The sequence below is a fragment of the Bos indicus genome, chromosome 11, assembly GCF_029378745.1.
Source record: "Bos indicus isolate NIAB-ARS_2022 breed Sahiwal x Tharparkar chromosome 11, NIAB-ARS_B.indTharparkar_mat_pri_1.0, whole genome shotgun sequence".
Classification (NCBI taxonomy): Eukaryota; Metazoa; Chordata; class Mammalia; order Artiodactyla; family Bovidae; genus Bos; species Bos indicus.
In genome coordinates, this window is record NC_091770.1 from 105,087,466 (window position 1) to 105,110,296 (window position 22,831).

A 22,831-nucleotide genomic window follows, 5' to 3' on the forward strand; every position below is an offset into this window, starting at 1 on the left:
CCCGGGCTCCCAGGAGTGCTTGTTACTGTGACTTTGCCGTCATCACCTTGGGACTGAAATGGTAGCTTTTGTCCTCTGGGGTGGCACAAAGTCCTGAAGATGTGTGTGTCTTGGGATGAGATGAAGCTTCTCTCCTTTGCTTTCTGCAGGGGCCCCCAGGCAAGGACGGGCTCCCGGGGCACCCTGGACAGCGAGGCGAGACGGTGAGTGTGGGCAGCGCCGGGGGATGTGGGCGCCGCGCCCGACCTTCACTGCCGGTCGGCTCAGGCAAGGCTGAGGCTCAGCCTTGGGAAGCCCCCCGAGGGCCGGCCGGCTCCTGTGGCCGCGGGATGCGCCCTCTCTGGAGGGAGCTCCACAGCCTCCGAGCAGCCCCTTGGCCTCTGTGTGTGAGGGCAGGTGTCGGCTTCAAGCCGTCCTGGGCAGCCTGGCCCAAGGTCACACGTGCAACCATCGTGACGCCAACGGAACCTAGAGGAGTGGCCCCTGCCTTCCCCGGGAGGGTCGGAGCGCGGCCCAGCGCACGCCACGTGCGTCTGAACTGGACACTCCTTGGGCAGGTCCTCCCTTTCCAGCTTTCCGGTTACTTTATGCCACCCCCAGCCCTGTCTGTCCCGGCCCTTGCCTCGGGGGGGATGGCAGGGAGGCAGACGGCTTCCCCCAAGTGCCCTTTTCAGTAAGGGGGCAGGCGGCCGGTCGGGCTGGAGTTTGGGCCCTTGGCTGTGCTCAGGGCCAGCGTCTGCTGTCAGGGCTCAGCTTGGCCTTGCCCTGACCTGTAGCAGCGCCCGCCACAGTCTTTGACAGCTGGACTTAATGGACGCCCACGTTTTTTAGTTCTAGAAAAAGCACTGGGGTCACTTCCTGGTCCCAGGAGCCACGGGGGATTCAAGCGAGCTTCATGCTGAGTCCCCCCAGGCCTGTCCCTGGGAAGGGCGTGGGCACCCTGTGACCTGGGGGCTCCCGCTCTGGACAGCTGGGGTTCGCAGCGCCTGGTGACCTTCTGGCCACCATAGTGGTGGGGACTGGCCCACGGGAAGGCCCCCTTGTGTCTGCGTCCGGCGTCCATGTGGTCAGAGACCTCTGACTCTCCCAGGAGGAGCCGGCCCCTTGAGAAGTGTGATCCTTAACAGCACACTTAATACGTCTTGGTGCTTCTTAAAAACATCCCTGGGTCCCTTTTTGGCTCGTGGTGATGAAGAGTCCCCTACATGTGCCGTCCTGGTGCTCCGTGGCAGAAAACAGAGTTCGCTTTGCTCTTTTGTTTCTGGAGAAAAACTAAAGCACCCCCAGCTTTGCACGCTTTTCTCCAGTGCTCTCCTGAGCAGATCGGATGGAAGGCTTCTCGTCTCACGGTGCGCACTCTCCCCTCTGCCTTGTTCTGGGGAGAGGCTGGCAGAGTGATTAAGCCGCTTGTTTTGCTGGCAAAGCAGGGCAGGTTCTTCCTGCCCCCCCACCAGGCCTGGCTGCCCCGGAGATTCAGGGGCACCCCCATCTGGGCCCGCCTGGGGTGTGGCGTCCTCCAGGGGTCAGTCCAGATGCCCTGCAGAGAGGCCCTCCTCGGGGTCATGACCTGTGCTTTCGTTAGAGAACTGGAAACACAAGAGGTCGTAGCACCTCCTACATGCGAGCCCAGAGCCCGCTCGTCACAAGCACTGAGATGGACCCCGGCCTCAGCTGGCGTGGGTGTCCCCCGGCGGACCACACGCAGGCCTTCCTTGCCTCCACGTGGGCACTGCTGCCCAGCCCCCCGAGCAGGGGAGATGCCTTCGATCTGTCCAGCATGCCTTGTTTCTGACCCTGTAAAGGCTGCTGGCCTTGCGGCTAAGATTAAGTGTAGTATGGGGGCTTCACAGCTGGTCGGTGGTAAAGAATCTGCCTGCTGAGGCGGAGACACAAGAAATACAGGTCCGATCCCTGAGTTGGGAAGATCCCCCGGAGTAGGAGATGGCTGCCCACTCCAGTACTCTTTCTGGAAAACTCCATGGACAGAGGAGACTGGTGGGCTACAGTCCCGGGGGCCACCAAGGGTCGGACACGACTGAGCGCACAGAGGTCTCCTGTGGGGAGTGCGGCCTCGGCCATGGCCGTGCCAGTCCCGTGCGTGCAGCTCGGCTGGAGCCCTCCCAGACTCTGCTGTGAAGCTGCCTCTGCTCTGGGTCTGCACAGTCCAGCGGCTGAGCATCAAGTGTCCCTCAGCTGCACACTCGCTGGCTGTCGTGCTCTGGGTCAGAGGTCCTTGCCCTTCAGCCCCGTGGGCAGCTGGCCCCGCGGCTCTTGCTGCGGCCTTAAACGAGCCGTTTCCCTCTGCGGACGCTGTAGAGTTTCCACTGAAAGCCTCCCGGGCGTAGCATCTGCACGTCTCCCCCGGCGTCACGTGGCGCCTGCAGATGGCATCTTGTCCGCACGTGCCGAGCTCCGTGGAAATGAATGCCGGAAATGAAACCCGTGCTGCTCTGCCGTCAGCTTCGCCTCTGGGGGAGAGCGTGTGCAGAGCAGCCAGGCGGCCGGGTCCGTGCCAGCGAGCGGAGCAGAAACAAGCGGTTCCTGTTGAGTCGAGCTAAGAATACCTCCCAGCTGCCACACTGTGGAAGTGGCAGGTCCCCTCTGCGTCCGGATTTCAGTGGGTGCCGTATAAAACCGGCTGTCCTGCCCCAGGGGCCTTGGGGACACCAGCAGGACAGTTCCCGCACAGTCACTGACGAGAGGCAGCCCAGAGGTGGCTCCCGGGTGTAGTTTCCAGCAGCTGTGACACCAAGTCTGCTCAGAAAACAGACACTTAGTGACGTGAGGAGGACGAACGGTTACAGAGTATATTTCTCAGAGCAAGACGGGGTGATGGAAGCAGCTAGTGAAACGATCCTGTCTGGTTTCCTGACCTTCCTAAATTCATGCGAAGTGGGACAAGAGAAATGGCCCTTTTCAATGAGGTCTCGGACGTCAACTGTTTTGGGGTGGGGTGGGGGCTGGGGTGACCTTCTGTCTGCCGCTTCAGCCGTCTCAGCGGGCTGACTCTCTCTTCGCAGGGTTTCCAAGGCAAGACCGGCCCTCCAGGCCCCCCAGGTGTGGTCGGCCCTCAGGTGAGATACAGGCCCCGCTGGCATCTGGGGTCATCCCGGGTCCCCGCCCACTCGGGAGACAGGGTCACGCTCAGGGTGGAAGATCCCTGCATCGCCAGGGCATGGGTGCAGCCGGGAGGCGTCATAAGGCCTAGACCACTGCTTCAGAGGTGCTTTCCACGGAGCAGAGCAGGTGCAGAGATGGGGAGTGATCGCATGACGCGAACCGAGAGGGCAGAGCCAGGTGCCAACTCTGTGGGCAGACCAGGCAGGCCCGGGGAGTCCGGCTTCCACCCTCTGGGCAGCCCAGCCCTTGGGGTCCATGCAGCCTGACTCCCCGCCTTGGATCCAGTGCCCGGGGCTGCCGTTCTAACCTTGGATCTGTGCGAGAATGGGCTTGCAGGCTCAGGGCCGCAAAACGGGGCACAGTCACCTTGCTTCCCAGAAAGTCTGTGCCTAACGTGGCGGTAAATAAGATACTGACCCAGGAAACGAAGGTGCGCCCCCTGCCCTTCCCTGCACAGGGGTTCCCCCCGAGGCCGAGGAAACGCAGGTCCCGCCGGCTTCATTGGAGACGAGACTCAGGACCACAGTGGGGGCCGGGCAGTAGCTGGTGAACAGCACCCCCAGTGCGCTTTGCTCTCCCTGGGTTTTTACCAGAAGGAGAAGACCTTCAAAGGAAGGTGATGGTCTGGTGGGCTCGCAGTGGCCCTTCGCCTCTGTGACCAGGCTGTCCTTAGACTGAGGCAGAGAAGGTTACTTTCTTGCGTGTCCCTGGAATGTGTTTACTGGCTGACACGCTTTTTCCCTGCAGGGTCCCACCGGGGAAACTGGTCCCATGGGCGAGCGTGGCCACCCTGGGCCCCCAGGCCCCCCCGGTGAACAGGGGCTCCCGGGCCTGGCCGGGAAAGAAGGGACGAAGGTGAGTGGCTGGGACCTTTGTCCTGAGCAGACTTTCCTGGGGACGGTTTCAGCCCTTGGTCTGTGTCTTTCTGATGCTTTTCTCTGATGAATGTGTGATTCTCAAGCAGCTGCTCTTCATGCCAATGCACCCGCTCAGACCAGGGACTCAGCTCCTCTCTGCTCACTTTGAAGGAGGGCCTGAGCTGATCAGCTTCCCGGACAGAGATGATGGGGGGCTGTGGACCACCTCTTCCCCAGGGCACCCAGAGTGGCCGCCCACCCGTTCCCAGAAATGGACAGAAGTCTGACACTTCATGTGTCTAAGCTGAAGATAGCGGAAAGTGACCCTTTAAAAAATTCTCCACTTTAAGACACGAAAGCTGTCGTTCAGTCGCTAAGTCATGTCCGACTACTCACGACTCCATGGACTGCAGCACGCCAGGCTTCCCTGTCCTCCACTACCTCTCGAAATTTGCTCAAACTCATGTCCATTGAATTGGTGATGCCATCCAACCATCTCACCCTCTGCCACCCCCTTCTCCTTTTGCCTTCAATCTTTCCCAGCATCAGGGTCTTTTCCAGTGAGTCGGTTCTTTGCATCAGGCCAAAGTATTGGAGTTTTAGCTTCAGCATCAGTCCTTCCAATGAATATTCAGGGTTGATTTCCTTTAGGATTGATTCGTTTGATCTCCTTGGAGTCCAAGAGACTCTCAAGAGTCCTCTCCAGCACCACGATTTGAAAGCATCAATGAAAGAATAAATAATTAAAAAACCCACCCCCAGACTGGGTGCCCCAAGCTGGCGGTCATAACTTCCTGTGTTTTTGCGTAAAAACAAACGGCCCTCTTCTTTCAGCTTTTCAGTGAGGGACTCGGGAGAGATAAGTTCTCCAGCCCTTTGCATGACCACATACAAAGTAAACTTGAAGAGTAATCAAAGAGTGAAAAGGTCACACACGCACATGTATGTATGCAGGCATACATGATGGAGTACATACATATGTGCTTGTGCATACGTGTGTGTGTATAACGTAGAGACAGCCATTTAGCCATAAAGAGAGCTGGCTGAGTTTGGAAAGGACGCCCCTACCCTCCCATGTGGGACCCCAGAGAAAGTCCTAGAAGATGTCACAGCCTTAGTGAATTTCAAGGAAGGTACATGGTCAGACAGAGAATCCTTTCAGAAAATGTGGTTCAGGCTCAAGACGAATATCTTGAGCAGCGAGTCCATTTCAGGCAAAGCTTCCAATGCTTTGGCCACGGAGTTCTTCACCTGAGCCAGTTTTACGAGGATCCCCGGGTTCACGGGAAGGACAGGCCCTCAGCCCCCGCTCGGGCCACTGTGGCCCTGAAGGATGTGACGGGGAGCAGGACTCCACAGATCATGATTAGAGTCCCAGACAGAGTCAGTTCCCACGCCACACGCAGGGCCAGCTGGCCACACAGGCTCCCAGGTGTGAGCTTGGGCCATGCTCCGGCGCCCGGATCCATCAACCAGTGAAGCAAGTCAAGACCCAGAGGTTCCTTTTAAAGCTGTGAGCCCCGGGAAGCCCCCCTCCAGCCCAGCTCCCGAGTGGATCTAAAGACCGGCCCCACCCACTCCCCATCCACCTGGGCTGTGGGCATCGCCCGAAACTGACCTGTGGCCCTGATTCCAGGGTGACCCAGGCCCCGCCGGCCTTCCTGGGAAAGACGGTCCCCCCGGGCTGCGAGGCTTCCCTGGAGACCGAGGCCTTCCTGGTCCAGTGGTGAGTGAGGGGTCCGCCGGGGGACGGGTTGGATGTCCCTCCTGGGGAGGCTTCTCCCTGCGGCCCCCTCTCACACCCCGTTGCTTTGCAGGGGGCGCTTGGACTGAAAGGCAGTGAAGGCCCCCCCGGCCCACCAGGCCCCGCGGTGAGTGTACTGGCCCAGCACAAAGCCTCTCCCACCCTCTCCCTCCAAGCCTGCTCTGCAGGAGAGCAGGTGTCCTGAGGGCTGGGGAGCACGCACCCTGGCTCTGATGGTCCCCCGGGGGTCCTGGGAAGGCTATGGTGGAGGAGGTGGAGTCGGGATGGATGTGGCCAACGTGCCTGAGCTGCCAGCCAGTGAGGAAGGCCCGGGGAGGGGCCGTGCTGTGTGAGGGAACTTGGAGGGCTGGGAGTGTGGACGAGGCCTGAGTGGGCCCCCGAGCTCGTGGAGGTGCTCAGCGCGGGTCCAGGCCTGGCACAGCCCACACGGGCACACGCAGCTCCAGGGCCTCGAGCCGGGCCATCCACACACCCAAGGCCGCTCAGGGCAAAGGTGACTCAGCACAGGCAGGAGGCCTGGCCCCCAGAGCTGTGCTGTTTCCTTAAGTGGGTCCCTCCCAACCGTGAGATTCAGCTACACGAGGCCTAAAGATTCAGACCTTTGAGACCCCGGGCTATGGTCTGGGGGACTCAGTGGCCACATGAGGCTGTGCCCACAGATCCCCGCTCTTGTCTGACTCTTTATGGGGAAGTGACATCTGCCTCACTTCCCCCTTAAAACGGGGCCCATCCGACAGCCCCCACTCATCTGCTCAGGTGGGGGCTTCAGGAGCGGCCCCGGCCCCTGGCTGGGTTGAGGGTGGACCATGAAACAACATCCCCTTCCACCTGAGTTAGGGGCCGTTTGAGAGCGATGATGATGGGGAAGTCAGGGGGAAGTGAGGTGAAAAGTAATCTTCCTTCTGATAAAGGTTGGGAACAGGATGCCTCCCGGGGAACCAGGGTCCTCAGTGCTGACCCCCAGAATTAGTCCACGTGCCCACCTGTCAGTCCTGTCCTGGGGCCAGAGCCTCCCCCATAGAGCGGACAGCGTGGAGGAGCCGGGCAGCCAGTGAGCACCCCGGGGGCAGGCGGAGCCCACAGGGCCAAGTAGATGCCAGGGTCCCAGACGAGGTCCCTCCAGGGCAGGACTTAAAGAAGAGGTGTCCTCAGACGCTCTGCGGGGGCTTGGAGTTATGGGAGGGGCTCAGAAACAGCCTCAGGACAGACCGGATAGTCTGTGCTCACTCGGGGCCCTGGGGAGCTATGGCGGGCTCTAGAGTGAGGAGGTGGTGGAATGGTATGGTGTGGTGGGGTGGGGCTTCAGGAAGTCGTACCCACGCAGTTGGAGAGCCTTTGAAATAAACCACTTTCTTGCCTTGCCCAGGGATCTCCAGGCGAGAGAGGTCCAGCCGGTGCTGCTGGGCCCATTGGAATTCCAGGGAGACCCGGGCCCCAGGGGCCCCCTGGGCCAGCTGGAGAGAAAGGCGCTCCTGTAAGTACTGCCCCAGAGGAGCTCGGTCCCTGCTGTGTGCTGTGCTCCCTGGGCGTCTCCCTGGGGTCTGTGGGAGGGGGTGGGTGGTGAAGTTTGCGATGTGTGCCTGGCTGTCACGGTTGACATCCAAAGGCGGCCAGATGCTTCCCCAGAGTGGTCTGAGCTGGAGGGGTGCTCACAGGCCTGTGCGTCTGTGCCCTGGGACATGCAGGCCAGGGCCGGGCGTGGGGGCGTGTGGAGACTCTGTCCAAACGTGGCCTTGGGCCCAGTCCAGGCTCTGGGGACCCCGACAGGATGGGGCCCCCACCCCGGCCTGGGCCCACGGCTGGTCAGTGTAGGGGAAAGGTGGATATTTGGGATGGCGCTTGCTGTGTTGGTCTGGGGGCAGGTGTGGAAAAGAAAAGGGATAGGCGACCTGATGGGAAGATAAGCAACCTCTTCCCAGACCCCTGACAGCCGACGCTTCACACCTGATGAACCCAGGTGTGCCTGCCCCCACCCGGAGGCTTTGTGAGAGCTCAGGTGGGGGCTGGTCTGGAGTCTCGGCTTCCATGAAGGGAGTTAGAGACCCTTCGTATCTAGTCAGACATGCCCTGGGAAGCTGACCGCCAGCCTCTCTCCCCTAGTGTCTCCCTAAATGCCCCTTCCTGCCCAGATGAACCCTCACCCCAGCCACATTTGACATGTGCCTCATGATTGTGCAAACGCCCACCTGGCCTCACATTCACTCAGCCATGGAGACAGATTCCAGCTCAGAGCTCCTCTCCAAATTGCAAATGTCACAGAAGTCTGAGTTCCAGGGGGATGGGCTACCTGGATGATGTCCCATTGAGTCAAGACACCTATGAGGATTGATTTCTGTTAGAGAGGCTGGTTTGCCTCATGGGTTTCCCATGCCTCAGGGTTAGAAAGAGGGCCTTGGTTGCCTTCCTGGCGAGAAGTCCACATGGGAACCACGCTGGACACATGGGCGCCTGGCCGATCTGTCTGGCGTGCCATCGGCAGTTCTGAGGCCTCTGGCCTGTCCCCTGAGGCCTGCAGGACGCAGATCCCCCTGGGCTCTGCCCGCGCCCCCCTCCTCCTGGCACTCGGTGCGGGTAGAGAAAACACAGCACACGGAGCCAGGTGGACATGGCTCGGGCTCGCAGTTTCAAGAGAGTCGGGGCTTGAGCAGAAACCTCCCAGGGTGGCACCGTCCGCGAAACTCTCGTCACAGTCCCAGCACAGCCACCTGAGGAGAAAAGGCCGAGCAAAGGTCAGGTGTCGTGTCAGCAGGAAGATTCCACCCGAGCCATGGGATGCCTGGGCATGTTCTGGCTTAACTGTGGAAGAGCCTTTCCGGGGACTCTCAGGCGAGGAGCAGGGCGTGAATGTGCGGCAGGACAGGGAAGGGGGTGCAGGAAGGGGACGGGCACGGCGAGGCCTGCCAGCGACTGTGAGGCCGCTCGCTTTCCCGTCCGCGTCCCCTCCTGTTTCCATTCCTGGTTCTGTCGGGAGACAGGGATCCCAGTTTGGGTGAGAAGGTGCCGGCCACCCACGGGGTAGCCCATGGCTGGCAAAATAGAGCAAGAACTCAGTGAGGATCATTTGGGATAACCAAGGGGGCGATGAGGAAAGTGAAGCAAAGCTGTGAGGAAAGGAAGATGGGTGTGTGTGTGCGCACGTGTGTGTGTACACATGTGTGTGTGTGCATGTGTGCGCGCACATATGTGTGCATGTGTGTGTGCCTATGTACATGTGTGTGCGTGTGTGTGCCTGTGCATGTGTGTGCATGTGTGTGTGCGTGCATGTGTGTGTGCTTATGTACGTGTGTGTACGCATGTGTGCGTATGTGTGCCTGTGTGTGCGTGTGCCTGTGTGTGTGTGCATCTGTGTGTGTGCATCTGTGTGTGCGCGTGTGCATGCCTATGTACATGTGTGTGCGCGTGTGTGCGTATGTGTGCCTGTGCATGTGTGCCTGTGTATGTGTGCGTGTGCCTGCGTGTGCACGTGTATGTGTGTGCGTGCATGTGTGTGTGCCTATGTACGTGTGTGTGCATATGTGTGCCTGTGTATGTGTGTGTACATGTATGTGCGCACATGCCTGTGTGTGCGTGTGTGTGCCTATGTACGTGTGTGTGCATGTATGCGTATGTGTGCCTGTGTATGTGTGTGTGTACGTGTGTGCACGCACATGCCTGTGTGTGTGCATGTGTGTGTGCGTGTGTGTGCAGGTGCTTGTGCTCCTGCTCAGGGGGCGTGCGGCGTGGTATTAGTAGAAAATCGAGAGAGTGAGCAAGTTGGCCAGAGCTGGAGTTCAGACGCCCTGGCCACTGACTTGGGCGATCGCACACGTAGACCCGGGAATCGGGTTGCCCTGGTTTGGATCCCGGCTCCACTGTATGAACGAGCCTCCGTGCCCATCTGGGAGAGAGTAGCCCTTCCCAGGATGGGTGAGGGTTGACCACAGAGGCGCGTGGGGAACAGTGATACAGGACTGGACTCAGAGCCGCCCCGGCGCACCTGGCAGATCCAGGAGGACCTGGGGGACGGTCCCTCCCCAGGAACCGCCCGGCGCACCTGGCAGATCCATGAGGACCTGGGGGACGGTCCCTCCCCAGGAGCCGCCCCGGTGCACCTGGCAGATCCATGAGGACCTGGGGGACGGTCCCTCCCCAGGAACCGCCCGGCGCACCTGGCAGATCCATGAGGACCTGGGGGACGGTCCCTCCCCAGGAACCGCCCCGGCACACCTGGCAGATCCATGAGGACCTGGGGGACGGTCCCTCCCCAGGAGCCACCCCGGCGCACCTGGCAGATCCATGAGGACCTGGGGGATGGTCCCTCCCCAGGAACCGCCCGCTTCCCGCCTGTGGGGCTCTGGCCGGGAGACGAGCTGCTGGCAGGATGCTCCCGCGATGGAGCTGCCTTTGAACAGTCATCCCCTCTCCTCTCTAGGGCGAGAAGGGTCCACAAGGCCCAGCTGGCCGAGACGGTCTCCAGGGCCCCGTGGGGCTCCCCGGTCCCGCTGGCCCTGTGGGCCCCCCTGGAGAAGATGGAGACAAGGTAAGAGGAATTTGGAGAAGCCCCGCCCCATCGTGGACCCCGCATGGCCCAGCTTGGCCCACATCTGCAGGTCGGAGCTGGGCGGGGGTCCTTTCAAACCAAGGGACGCAGGCACTGCGGGGGCTCTGGTGACAGGGACCCCGTGCTGTGCATCTGGCGTTCCTTGCGTTAGCGGATGGTTTTGGAATAGCTCCCAAATAGCGGTAACGAATGAGACCTCTGACACGCTCGAGGGGACTCACACAGTGCTCTCTTCTGTGGTTTTGATGTCATCAAAGACATCTGCTGTAGCAGCCAGAGCAAGGAGAAGCACTCTAGATCATCTCAGATTCCAGATCTGTGGAGCTGAGTTTAACAAGGTTTTACTCAGTATCTATTTTTAAATGTCTCCGCTTGAATCATCAAGGCCCCCTTTCGTTAGGAATATGCTTTATAATCTGATGCTGTTACCGTAGCATTGTGTTCTCCGTTTAATGAAATCAGAGGAATTCAGCTCTCCGGTTTAGCTTCCCATTTGTGAGAACTCTCCGGTGACATTTCTGACTTTATAACCTCTGCAGTGTTGATGCCTGGCCTCTCGGGGTGGGAGACAGCCTGGCATAGCAGAAGCATGAGGGGTTTTAATAGTTCTGGAGGCATAGTAATTGAGTTGTCTTTATTACACTGTCCTGTCATCCGATTTGACGAAGTAAATATTTCCATTATGATTTTTTGCCACACTTTCAAATCTACTACAATCCTGCAAAGCGTAAAATCAAGGTCGTATCTCTTCCAGCTCTCTTATTAAAGAGGAAATCAAATTAATATATGGAAATGTTTCATCTTAGGAAAGTTAGAGGTCCCCCTGGAGAGGAGATGGTTCTTACTCTCTGAGAAAAATTAATTACGGGGAGCAGAGAACGTGCAAGCGGCCACTGGACCGTCTGACGGGTCTTTCCCATTTTCCCACAGGGAGAGATTGGGGAGCCAGGACAGAAAGGGAGCAAGGGAGACAAAGGCGAGCAGGTAAGGGGCCCCAGCGCAGCCACGGCTCAGGGCCACGTGCTCGGCTCGGTGCACTGTCCCCACTGACATTAACCACCCTTACAAGGTAACCGGGCTTCCCTGGTGGCTCAGTGGTAAAGAGTCAGCCTGCGATGCAGGACTTGCAGCAGGAGCCACAGGTTCAATCCCTGGGTCAGGAAGACCCCCTGGAGGAGAGCACAGGTACCCACTCCAGTCGTCTTGCCTGGAGAATCCCATGGACGGAGGAGCCTGGTGGGCTACAGTCCGTGCAGTTGCCAAGAGGCATGACTGAGCGACTCATCACCAACAACGAGATACCAGCACTCACACCCGTAACCGATGGGAACCGGGTGATGGGCTTTCCCCCCCGTTGAAATCTTGTGTGTGTACGTGCACAGGTGTGTGTTAGGCGTGTATGTATGTAAGTGACACACGCCTGCAAGTGAATCCCTTATTACCAGATGAACAGGAAGCCCTCGCAGGTTTAATGAAATAAGCAAATGGAGCATGTTTGTCCTTGAGGATTTTGGTCCCACGGACGTAGTCACCGCCTCTCAGCGCTGAGGGCTGCGGGCCGTTCCAGCAGCTGCAGCATCCTGACCAAACGCCTCTTAATTTTCCCTAAAAAATATTCTGCTGAGAAGTGCTAGTGCGTTCTTGCACAAGCGCTGTCACGAGGCTGCAGCTCCTCCCAGGGGCCGCAGAAGGAGGCCTGCACTGCGGGCTTCTTCGCCGGTGTGTGTGTCCCGGGCGGGCAGGGACCTGTGTGCTCCCAGTGCCGGCCCGGGCGGGTCAGACTCCCTGCACAGTGCGGCCTCTCCCCCACGCTCTCTGGGCCGACAGTGGAACGTGCTTGGGGGCGCCCTGGGGGCGGCATCGAGCTCCAGGCGTGACCTGAGTCAGGCCCTTGCTCAGCCCTGCAGGAGTCCCCTGACCTCAGGTCTCGTTTCTGAACGGGGTCTCCGCAGCCCGTGTCTCGAGTGTGCGATGGGGCTGAGGTGGTGCACAGGGCCCTCTGGCCACCCCCGACCGCACACACTCAGGGCTGGACCCCGGGCCTCTTGCCTTCTGGAGCCGCAGCCTGGCCGGGGTGGGCCCCGCATGGGCAGGGCCCCGGTGAGCTGGGCCGCCAGCCCCCACATCAGTGGCCTCAGCGGCGACTCAGGAGCCACCACCTCTGTCTCTTCCCCACAGGGTCCACCAGGGCCTACAGGACCTCAAGGCCCCATCGGACAGCCAGGCCCCTCCGTGAGTATCCGCGGCTAACAGCCCTCGGAGTCGCCGACCCCTCAAGCTGCTGTGGTCCACTTCCGGTCCTCAGCACACTCCTCCGTCTCCCCGCAGGGAGCCGATGGCGAGCCGGGACCTCGGGGCCAGCAGGGCCTCTTTGGGCAGAAAGGCGACGAGGGTCCGAGAGGCTTCCCCGGGCCCCCGGGCCCCGTGGGGCTGCAGGTAACAGCAGAGTTGGCACAGAGCTGGGTCGATTCCCCACGTCTGTGCTGTGCCTCCCCGGCCCTCACACCTCTGCCCTCCCCTCCTGCTCCCTCCCTCCTTGACGTATATACCCCATCCACGCCATGTAAGACAGGTAACTAACGAGAGCCTAGTGCATAGCTCAGGGAACACTGCTCGAAGCTCTGTATGACCTAAAGGGGCAGTAAGTCAAAACAAGAGGGGGTGTGTATGCACAGAGCTGACTCGCTTTGTGTACAGTCGACTCTAACATGACGTTGCGAAACAACTATAGTCCAATAAAAAGTTTAAAATGGGGCTGCTAAGGAGCCACAGGGCCTCCTCCACACGCCCGAAGAGCCATGAATTCACAGACGTCTAGACACTCCTAGCTTCGCTTCTCTTACCCCGTGACGTTTGTTTTCCTGCTCATTGTAGAATGTTGGAAACTACTGTAGCTTATTAGAAAAGGAAACCAGACTGGCTTCTGAGTGCATGCGCATGCCCACCTTCTAAACGCCCGTGCGCAACACACACACACACACACACGCACACACACACACGCACAAGCTGCGCAACACACACACACGCACACACACACGCACGCACACACGCACACACACGCACGCACACGCATGCACACGCACACGCACACACACACATGCACACACACATGCACAAGCTGCGCAACACACACACACGCACGCACACGCACGCACACACACACACACACATGCACACGCACACACGCACACACACACACGCACACACACACATGCACAAGCTGCGCAACACACACACACATGCACACGCACGCACACACACACATGCACACGCACACACGCACACACACACGTGCACAAGCGTGTGCACCCTTCTGTTTGGTTTTCACAAAACCTGAGTCACGCTGCACGTATAGAACACTCGGACCAGGCTTTCCCGCTTCCTGTTATGTTACGAGTCACGTCAAATGCCATTAAATATTCTTTGAACATGTCACCTTCTATTTATTTTCAAAAACATGACTCTTAGTCACTGCCTTGTGTCCCAGCATATGGTGGTGACATAATTGATTCCGGCAGCTCCCTGCTGGTGGCTCATTAGGCTTTATTGTTTTATGGGACACTTGCAATAAGCACCTTGTCCATAAATCCTTGCCCACTTCTCCGATTCTCTCCTCGGGCTAATTCTGAGACGGGATCTCGAAGCCATCCTCATGCGTAGCTGAGATGCGCATCCCCGAGGCTTTTGGGGTGCTCAGCTGGGAGGCAGCAGAGGTTGGGGGGGCACTGGAGCCATGCCCACCGGCTGAGTGTCTGACGACCTCCTGTTCTCAGGGTCTGCCGGGACCTCCCGGAGAGAAGGGCGAGACAGGCGACGTGGGTCAGATGGTGAGTGGGGCCGCTCCTGGGGCACGGGCCGTGGCGGAGCTGGCATTCTGGGGGAGGCCTGCCTTTGCTCTGGGCTCAACGGCTCCCCTTCTCCAGGGCCCGCCAGGTCCCCCCGGACCCCGAGGACCCTCCGGAGCTCCAGGTGCAGACGGGCCACAAGGACCCCCCGGCGGAATAGGCAACCCTGGAGCCGTGGGAGAGAAGGTGACGCACGCCCCGTGACTGTCCTGGTGTGTGAGCGTGCGTGCGTGTGTGTGCGTGTGTGTGTGGAGACACGCAGGTGCACTGCTAGGCTGTTCTGCCACAAGCATCTCGAAACCTGGAAGGCTGTGCAGTGGCCCTGGGAGCCCCACCCCCACCCAGGGCAGCCTGTGCGGGATTTCACACAATGCGACCCCCAGCAAAGGCCGCCGCCCCCGCTCCGAGATCGGCTCCGACAGCCGTGGTTGTCTGTCCTTGACGTGTGTAGTTGCTCCCGTCTCAGCTCCCATTTCCCTCAACTCCTGTCATCTCACAGCTTCGGGTCCTCGTCATCTGACCTGGTTCATGCCAGGGTCTGGGCCCTGGAGATATCTGAGCACATTGGTTGTATGTGCATGCACACACATGTACATACCTTACATGCGTGCGTGTGGCAGGCCCTGGAGATGATGCCTGAGCCCATTGGGTGTATGTGCGTGCACACACGTGTGTACATGCCTTACACGCGGGGGTGTGGCGGGCGAGACGGTGCCAGAGTCTGACTCCACCTGGGCCCAGGAGTTTGCACTATTTCAGAGCACCGATCCCAGCTTCTTGGGATAAAAGAAAGGAGGTGGACATGTGCCCTTCCATTTGCATTCCTTGCACACCTTCCAGAACTTTCTGCTGAAGTCTGGTCATTCAGTTGAAACCAGTGTCCCATCACTGCTCCCTTTTTATGATAGAGTCGCAGGGGAGCACACCTGCTGAGCCCACCCGTTATGGCGGGCAGCCTCTGCTGGGGGCCGCGTCCTCCCCCCACCTGCCACGGGGCGCATCCCCCCCAGCCCGCGACACCCCCCACCAGCTCTGCCCCTCCAGCCGGCAGACCCAGGGCACCATGCTGTTCTCCATCTGCCTTCACCCGCTGTCCCTCCTCCCGCACCTGGCCTCTCCCGGTCGTCCTCCAGGGCGGCTGGGAGCACCCCTTCCTGGGGAGGGCCATCCCTGACACCCCACGTTCCCTCCACGTGTGTTGCACGCTCGTGCGTGTCACTGTCACCCCTGTGTCCCTGGACTCCTCACCTGTGTCTCCTCCAGTCCTGGGCGCTCCCAAGAGGACAGTGACCGCTGTCTCACCCCGTCCCCACAGCCCACCCCAGCCCAGTGTCAGGGACGATTTGATGGACACCTGGGCTGGACCTCTGCTCTCCTCACTGCTGGAATCACTTTGCGTTTCCTCCTTAGGGTGAACCCGGCGAAGCAGGAGAGCCTGGCCTTCCCGGCGAAGGGGGCCCCCCGGTGAGTGAGCGGGCTCTGGGGAGGGGTGGGGCGTGGCATGGACGGCTGCCGGGGGGCAGGGTCCCACTCTACCTCAGCTTTCCCATCCGTGAAATGGGAGTCGGGCCTCCTCTTGTGCCTCCATCACGAGACTGCTGGAAAAAAGAGGGAGTGTGGTGGGGAGTGAGTGTGTGTGTGACAGAGAGTGCCTGTGTGTGTGCGTGTGTGTGCGCGTGTGTGTGTGAGTGTGCATGTGTGTGTGATCACGCATGTGTGTGTGTGAGAGTGCCTGCATGTGCGTGTGTGTGTGTGCGTGTGTGTGTGTGAGTGTGTGCGTGTGTGAGTGCATGTGTGTGTGTGAGTGTGCATGTGTACGTGTGTGTGAGCATGTGTGAGTGTGCATGTGTGTGAGTGTGCACACACATTGATGTTAGTGATGAACGCCCAGGACAGTTGTGCGTGAGCTGCCCCTCCGTCCGTGGTGTTCTGGGCTCCCTCACGGGCTTCCACAAGCATGGGGCTCATTCTTGTCACCTGTGAGCCCAGACCTGGGACATTCCTTCGCAGGTCAGATGCGTGGTCTCTCGAGGCCCGCTGGGGGCTGCTCTCTGGCCCAGGGAGTGGCTGGTGGCCGGAGGTGTGCTGGGCTCCCTCCACCTGAGGGTCCCAGTGCAGGGGGCAGCCTGGGTCCCTGTAGCCCCTGGGGTCCACGCCGCCTGCTGTCTCGTCAGGACGCAGCCCTGCCCTTCTCACCTAGAAGCCGAGCCTCAGCCTCAGAGGCCCCAGGACACCAGTGGGGTCCCGAGACCCCTCGCGGTGCCTGTGGGGCTGGACTCTTGGGGACTTGCTGGGGGCGGAGGCTCTGGAGGCAGCTGACCCCCCAGGGGCCTGTGGCCTGGCCTCGGTCAGGGTACTTCTGCTCCTCGTGGTGCCAGCGCAGGGCGGGCTGCAGGCTGGCTCTGGGAACACGCTCCCCGCCTCTCCCCACAGGGACCCAAAGGCGAAAGGGGGGAGAAAGGCGAGTCGGGCCCCTCCGGTGCCGCCGGACCCCCGGGGCCCAAGGGCCCTCCCGGAGACGACGGTCCCAAAGGCAGCCCCGTGAGTACCGGGGGACGCTGGGCTCTCAGCAGTGTCCTCTCACTCCCGGGCCTGGGGGACACAGAAGCTGCCTGACCCCGCGGGTGTGGGGTGACCCCTGGGTCCTGAACTGGAACAGTGGAGGAGGGAGGAGGAGAGAGGGGCCGGGAAGGGGCACAGCTCGGAGGCCACGTGCATGGACCCAGCAGCTTTCCGGACCGAATGGGCTCTATGCGTCCCCGGCCCCGCCCCGCCCTCCGCCCCCCCCCCGCCCCCCCCCCGCCCCCCCCCGCCCCCCCCGCCCCCCCCCGCCCCCCCCGCCCCCCCCGCCCCCCCCGCCCCTCCGCCCCGCCCCTCCGCCCCGCCCCTCCGCCCCACCCCCCTCCGCCCCGCCCCTCCGCCCCACCCCCTCCGCCCCACCCCTCCGCCCCGCCCTCCGCCCCGCCCCACCCCTCCGCGGTCTGCCTCGCTTTGCCTCAGGAGGGTCTGCAGAGCATCGAGTCCTACAGTTCAGGGTTCAGGATCAGGGTCAGCCACGGCCCCAGGAGCAGACACCTGGGCAGGAGGCTGCCCTCTGAGGCCTCTGGAAGGCGAGCGGCGGCCCCGCCTGGCCCACCGCACAGGGAATGATGCTCTGGGGGGAGCCCCCTGCTCTGGGGAGCCCTGAGGTGCCAGGCTGGCGGGAGGCATGGGCCGGCTGTGTGGACGCAGCCCTGTGAGTCCAGCGCGCTCTGGGAGGGTGGCTGACGCTTCTCTCGCTCCATTTCAGGGCCCCGTCGGTTTTCCCGGAGATCCCGGTCCCCCCGGAGAACCCGGCCCCGCGGTAGGTGCCCGAGAGTGCCGAGCCAGGGGTCCCTACAGCCCGTGACCTGCCTCCAGGCCTGTCTTTTCCCTTCCGTCTGCTGCTGTTCTGCCTCTGCTCGGAGCATGGTGCTCAACCCCCTTCTGACAAGCACGCGGGGAAAGGCGTCTCCCCTCCGAGCGCCCTGGGTGGGCACCCCGGGTGGGTTTTGGGGTCGGGACCGGGGACCAGTGGGTCCTGGTGCCTGAACTCGGGTGTGCCCAGGGCACAGAAGAAACCTGCTTTTGGTCCCACAGGGTCAAGACGGTCCCCCTGGCGACAAAGGAGACGATGGTGAACCCGGGCAAACGGTGAGTCCACCTGGGACCTCTGGGGCCCTGACGCGGCTATGCAGGGAGGCGCCAGGCGACGCGGCCGCGCAGGGAGGCGTCAGGCGACGCGGCCGCGCAGGGAGGCGTCAGGCGACGCGGCCGCGCAGGGAGGTGTCAGGCCTTGCAACCTGCTCTGTTCATTTCACCCAGTTGCCTTAGAGTAGTGACCCAGCCAAGGGTCCTCGGAGGACCCTTGCGAGCTGGGGACCCTCCTCCCAGAAGGGGAAATGCACCCCCAGGCCTGACGGCGGCTCTGCACACGAAGCCCGGTGTCCGCGACACCCCCTCAGAAGCCCACCCAGCATCCTCAGGATCCCTGTTTCTGCCGGGTAGGGTTGGATGTGCTCCTCAAAAGGCTCTTCCCACGTGAGCCTTGAGCTGAGCTCACACTGGACGTGCCTCTCATCGGGTTTCCGAAACGTTGTTTCGAGCTCGGGACACCAGCTTAGGGCCCCGAAGAGATGTCTGCCCTCCTACCCCTTCCTGGCCTGTGAGCCAGGGTCCACCTCTGCAGAAGGGGTGCCGGCCGGCTTGCTGGGAACCCTCCCCAGATGCAGCAGAGCCGCAGGTGGGATGGGCCCCCACACTGGTGCAGCCTGAGGGCAGGGCAGGGCAGTCCGGGACCACCCCCACTCAGGGCCGATTCTGCAGAAGACGAGAGGGGCAGCTTTGGGGCTGGCCGAGGTCGGAGTGAAAGCTCTGTGTGTTCTTAGCCTCAGACCCACCCAGCCCCGCCGGGTCTCAGCTAACATCCTTGACTTAAATGCTCTGCTTTCTCCCACCCCAGGGATCACCAGGCCCTACGGGTGAGCCAGGCCCATCTGGGCCTCCAGGAAAAAGGGTACGTGGAGCTGCCGGGCGTCCCTGCACGAAACCTGCCCCTCCCCCGCCCTGCACAGACCCTGGGAACCTGGGTAGCCCCTGGGAGGAGGAAGCGGCTTCTCTTTGAAGCTCACAGCCCGCTCGGCGTGCTGCCACGGTATCCAATCTCAGAGCCGCCAGGTCGATGCGCCACTCCTTTCAGGATGAGCTGACTGAGCAGACCTTCTCTTATGGCTGTCGTGGGAGAAAAAACACACCCACGAAGCTGAAAAAGCCCCTTTCCCCCGGGTCAGACCCTTGGAAAAGTCAGAGCAAGCAAACTGAATCATCCCACAAACGGAACCATCTGTTGCTGGGGCTGCGATGACCGCGGCCGCTCTTAGTGTGCGGGAGGGGAGGCCACCGGAGTGCCCGACCCCCAGCCCAGCCCGCTGCCCTTTTCTGGGACCAGAGGCCTCGGGCCTTGTTCTGGAGGCCTGGGAGCAGCCCCACGCCCCTGCCAGGCCTGTGCCCCACCGCGCTCAGCTGCCTTCTCGGCTTCTGGGAGCCCATTCCTCACGCGTTGCCCTCTTGCTCCCTCCAGGGTCCGCCCGGCCCCGCAGGTCCCGAAGGCAGGCAGGGGGAGAAAGGAGCCAAGGTGGGTGCTTTCTAGCCCGGCTGTGGCCGTTACTGTGCATAGGCCTTCCAGGGCGTGCCGAGGGCACGGTGGCCACTTGGGGTCAGGGGGTGGAGAGGGATTGGATGCTGAACACACAGAGAGGGGCTGTGGGGTTCAGAGGGGCCGGCTCCATGCAGACCTGGGTGGAAGAGCCCATCCTCTGCAGGGGGAGACAGGCTGTGCCTCCGGCTGGGGGTCCCTGACTGGGCACTGCAGTTCATGTGCCCCACCAGCCTGGGGGAGGGGAGGCCCGTGCCGGGTACCTCAGGGCCTGGCGTTGACCTGGCCGCGCCTGGCTGCCTCTCCTGCAAAGCAGAGACGGTGACAGCACCCACTGCAGGGCAGAGCAGAGGGTGGGGTGCCCTGCGGTGAGGTTAGGGTGCAGCCTGGCACCCAGAGCCCTCATGGCCGCTCTCCCCAGGAGCTCTGGGTGGGGCCTGGGTGCCTCCTCCTGGAGTGGAGGGGCCCCAGTGTCGACTGAGACTGTGGAGCTCGTCCAGCCCAGGTCTGCTCAGGACGCGTGGCCGTGTCCACCGTGAGCTCCAAGCTGGCCATAACCGCCATGGTGGCCGTGGTGGCTGGGCGGCTAGAGCCCAGTTGACTGAGGTCTTCAGTGGGTGGAGGATGGGGGCTGAGTGGCCTCTATATAGAGGCAGGAAAGTTGGGGGCACCCCTGGGTGTTGGGGCATGCGGGGTTCTCACCAAGGCTCCTCGGGGTTTCTGGGCAGTGGTTCCGGGCTGGGGTGACCACAGCCTCAAGCATCGGGGCCCCACTCTGTCCTCCTTGCAGGGAGAAGCCGGCTTGGAAGGCCCTCCTGGGAAGACTGGCCCCATTGGCCCCCAGGGGGCCCCCGGGAAGCCGGGGCCCGACGGCCTTCGAGGGATCCCGGGCCCAGTGGTGAGTGGCCCCAGGGTGGGGGGCCTGAGGGTGGGGCGGCAGCTGCTGAGGGCGGGGCTCACGTGCAGGTTCGACTGTGTTTCAGGGTGAACAAGGTCTCCCCGGAGCCCCGGGCCCTGATGGCCCCCCAGGACCCATGGTGAGTCAGGACGTGCCCCAGGGGCCCCCGGCGGAGGTGGCAGAGGGCGGGGTTTGGGATGAGAACTCTGAGCCCCTCGCCTCCCCCGCAGGGCCCCCCAGGACTCCCCGGCCTCAAAGGAGACTCTGGACCCAAAGGAGAGAAGGTGAGTGGCCTGCAGGCGCCCGTGCGGCTGAAGTGTGGGCCCCCTGAGAGCCTGTGCCTCGGGCCTCACAAGGTCTGGCTCGTCCCTGCCAGCGTCACCTGCTCGGGGTGGCGACTCGAAGGGAACAGATCCGTGTGGCTTGGAGACCCGGCCGCTGCCCGCTGTCGGGGCCGGCCTGGGGCACATTTCCACTGCAGGAGCTTCGAGCAGGGCGGAAGGCAGCGCTGCCGCTTCTGGCTGGGCCACGCGGCCGGACGTGAGGCGTTGCCACCACAAATGCCCCTTTCATTCCCACAGGGTCACCCAGGCTTGATCGGCCTCATCGGACCTCCGGGCGAACAGGGAGAAAAGGGTGACCGCGGAGTCCCCGGCCCCCAGGGCTCCTCGGGCCCTAAGGGAGAACAGGTGCGTGGAACAGGCTGTATCCAAAGATTCGAGGCTAGTTCAAGCTGGAAGGACGTTCCTGGCCACGGGGTCAGGGCAGGAGCAGCCGCGGCGCCGGGATCACCCTGGCGCACAGGGCCCAGGAGCGGAACTGGAGCGCAGCCCAGGCCCTGAGCAGCCCTCACGGTCCTGCTGGCCTCCGCAGTGAAGGCCATCACCCCCACCACACTCAGAAAGGCGTCTGTCCCAGCTGAGCGTCCAGGGTCATTGGCGACGCTCAGCTGCATCCTGGCTCCCCCTTGACTCCATATATGTGCAGCTGACCCCAGACTTCCCTGGGAACCAGCCCCCGGGAAACCACAGCCAGGAAAACAGCTTGCGAGGCTGGCCTGCCCTGCACCTGGGGGGTTCTGGCAGTGGGTTCTTTGGCCGGGGAATGGGAGGGTGTACGTGGGGGTGTTGAGGCCTGGCAGGCCCGCCTTTCCTGTCCCCACAGCAAGGCCACGGGGCCTCACTGCAGCCTGTGAACCCCCGCTGCCCAAGCCAGGTGTGATGGCTCACACGTGCCCCTGAGCCGTGCCCACCTTGGCTGGCACCCGACCTGGGAGAGGGCAGGGTGCCTGAGGCAGAGCTGGAGGGAGGAGCCCAGGCGGGAGGCGACATCCCCTGCCTCACCCCGCCGTGTCTCCCCGTGGCACCTAGACCAGGAGAGGGGGTCAGTCAGGATGCAAGCTCCACTGTGGGGAAGCCCTTGGGAGGCTGGATGGACAGGCGGAAGAGACAGGGCCCCAGGACGCTCGCCGCCCCCGAGCGGGGCTCGTGCTCAGGGTGGACCCCCAGCTAGAGCAGAAAGCAGCCAGGGGGACCGGGCGGGGCTGGCGCACACGGGACGTTAGAGGGGTCACGCTCAGGCTCCCTGGGGGTCCTTCCAGGCCGGCCGGGCAGGGGCCCCTGGGTGCCAGGCTTCCCGGCAGGCGTTCAGGCCCCATCAGGCCCCGCAAGGAGTGAGGGCTCCGCTCACACGTGTCTGAGTCAGGGGAGGAGGCCAGTGAGAGCCGGGGGCCGAGGCTGCAGGTCAGGCTCCCCCCGATCTGAGCGATGACGACCGTGTTTCTGCTCCTTTCAGGGTATCACCGGTCCTTCCGGCCCGATTGGCCCCCCGGGTCCCCCCGGCCTGCCGGTGTGTATATGGAGGGGCACATGGGAGCGGGGTGGGAGTGGCCACAGGGAAGCTGTGGGGCCCCAGGGCGGGGTCTGGGGGCCCCCTGGGTTTCTCTGCTCATTATCTCTGATGCGAGCTCTGAGCGATGGAAACAAGGAAGTAGGTCACTGGGCCCTGATTCAGGTGCGGGGAACGGGGGCAAGCCTCTTTCTCCAGACTTTTTAGGATATGTGGACAGTCCTCTGTGGGCGTTTTGGGGACAGTGAGGACAGCGGCTGGTCCCTCCTGGGCCTCGCCGTCTGCACAAGCAGGGCCAGCCTGGCCCGGACACGAGGACCTGGGGTCCTGGCTTCCAGGCACCAGCCTGGGGCCTCGCCCTGCAGCTGGAAGACCCAGGACACGTCCCCGGGCCTTGAATTGCTTCTCGCCCAAACCAGTCGGCCTCTGAGCGCCACCTGGGCCTGGGTCCACGTGGCCCAAGGTGGACCCAGCTTCTCTGCCACTGGCTCTGTGGCAAGCTGTCAGGAGGGGCTGGGGGCCCCACGTCAGGGCCTCCGGGGCCTCCACGCCCCTGTTGCTTCTCACTCCGGCTGCCTGAGCTGCGATTTCCCTGCGGGGGAGGGTGAGGGGCTGGGCTGGGGCCCACAGGACCCCCAGCCTCCGTGTGGGTGAGCGCCCCCCCACCTGCCTCCCCGTGAAGCAGGTGCAAACTCAGACTCCTGGGAGGGGCCGCGGGCAGAGAAGGAGGGCCTAAGGGGGCCGGGGCTGTGGGGGTGTGGGTCACAGCCGGGGCCTGGGAGAAG

At 62.3% G+C, this 22,831-nt stretch overlaps 1 protein-coding gene across 2 annotated transcripts in view; it reads left to right on the top strand.

Annotated features, from left to right (window-relative positions):
• The window catches only part of COL5A1 (collagen type V alpha 1 chain), a 148,944-nt gene that overhangs the window by 106,475 nt on the left and 19,638 nt on the right, over window positions 1-22,831 (top strand). For both annotated transcript variants that reach the window (XM_070799667.1, XM_070799666.1), the window contains exons 37-59: window positions 150-203; window positions 3,021-3,074; window positions 3,868-3,975; window positions 5,614-5,703; window positions 5,795-5,848; window positions 7,109-7,216; window positions 10,154-10,261; window positions 11,213-11,266; window positions 12,461-12,514; window positions 12,611-12,718; window positions 14,056-14,109; window positions 14,206-14,313; window positions 15,538-15,591; window positions 16,561-16,668; window positions 17,417-17,470; window positions 17,746-17,799; window positions 18,608-18,661; window positions 19,226-19,279; window positions 20,091-20,198; window positions 20,284-20,337; window positions 20,429-20,482; window positions 20,780-20,887; window positions 21,993-22,046. In XM_070799667.1, coding sequence (XP_070655768.1) covers window positions 150-203; window positions 3,021-3,074; window positions 3,868-3,975; window positions 5,614-5,703; window positions 5,795-5,848; window positions 7,109-7,216; window positions 10,154-10,261; window positions 11,213-11,266; window positions 12,461-12,514; window positions 12,611-12,718; window positions 14,056-14,109; window positions 14,206-14,313; window positions 15,538-15,591; window positions 16,561-16,668; window positions 17,417-17,470; window positions 17,746-17,799; window positions 18,608-18,661; window positions 19,226-19,279; window positions 20,091-20,198; window positions 20,284-20,337; window positions 20,429-20,482; window positions 20,780-20,887; window positions 21,993-22,046 — 1,710 coding nt within the window. The remainder of the gene's footprint in view (window positions 1-149; window positions 204-3,020; window positions 3,075-3,867; window positions 3,976-5,613; window positions 5,704-5,794; window positions 5,849-7,108; window positions 7,217-10,153; window positions 10,262-11,212; window positions 11,267-12,460; window positions 12,515-12,610; window positions 12,719-14,055; window positions 14,110-14,205; window positions 14,314-15,537; window positions 15,592-16,560; window positions 16,669-17,416; window positions 17,471-17,745; window positions 17,800-18,607; window positions 18,662-19,225; window positions 19,280-20,090; window positions 20,199-20,283; window positions 20,338-20,428; window positions 20,483-20,779; window positions 20,888-21,992; window positions 22,047-22,831) is intronic.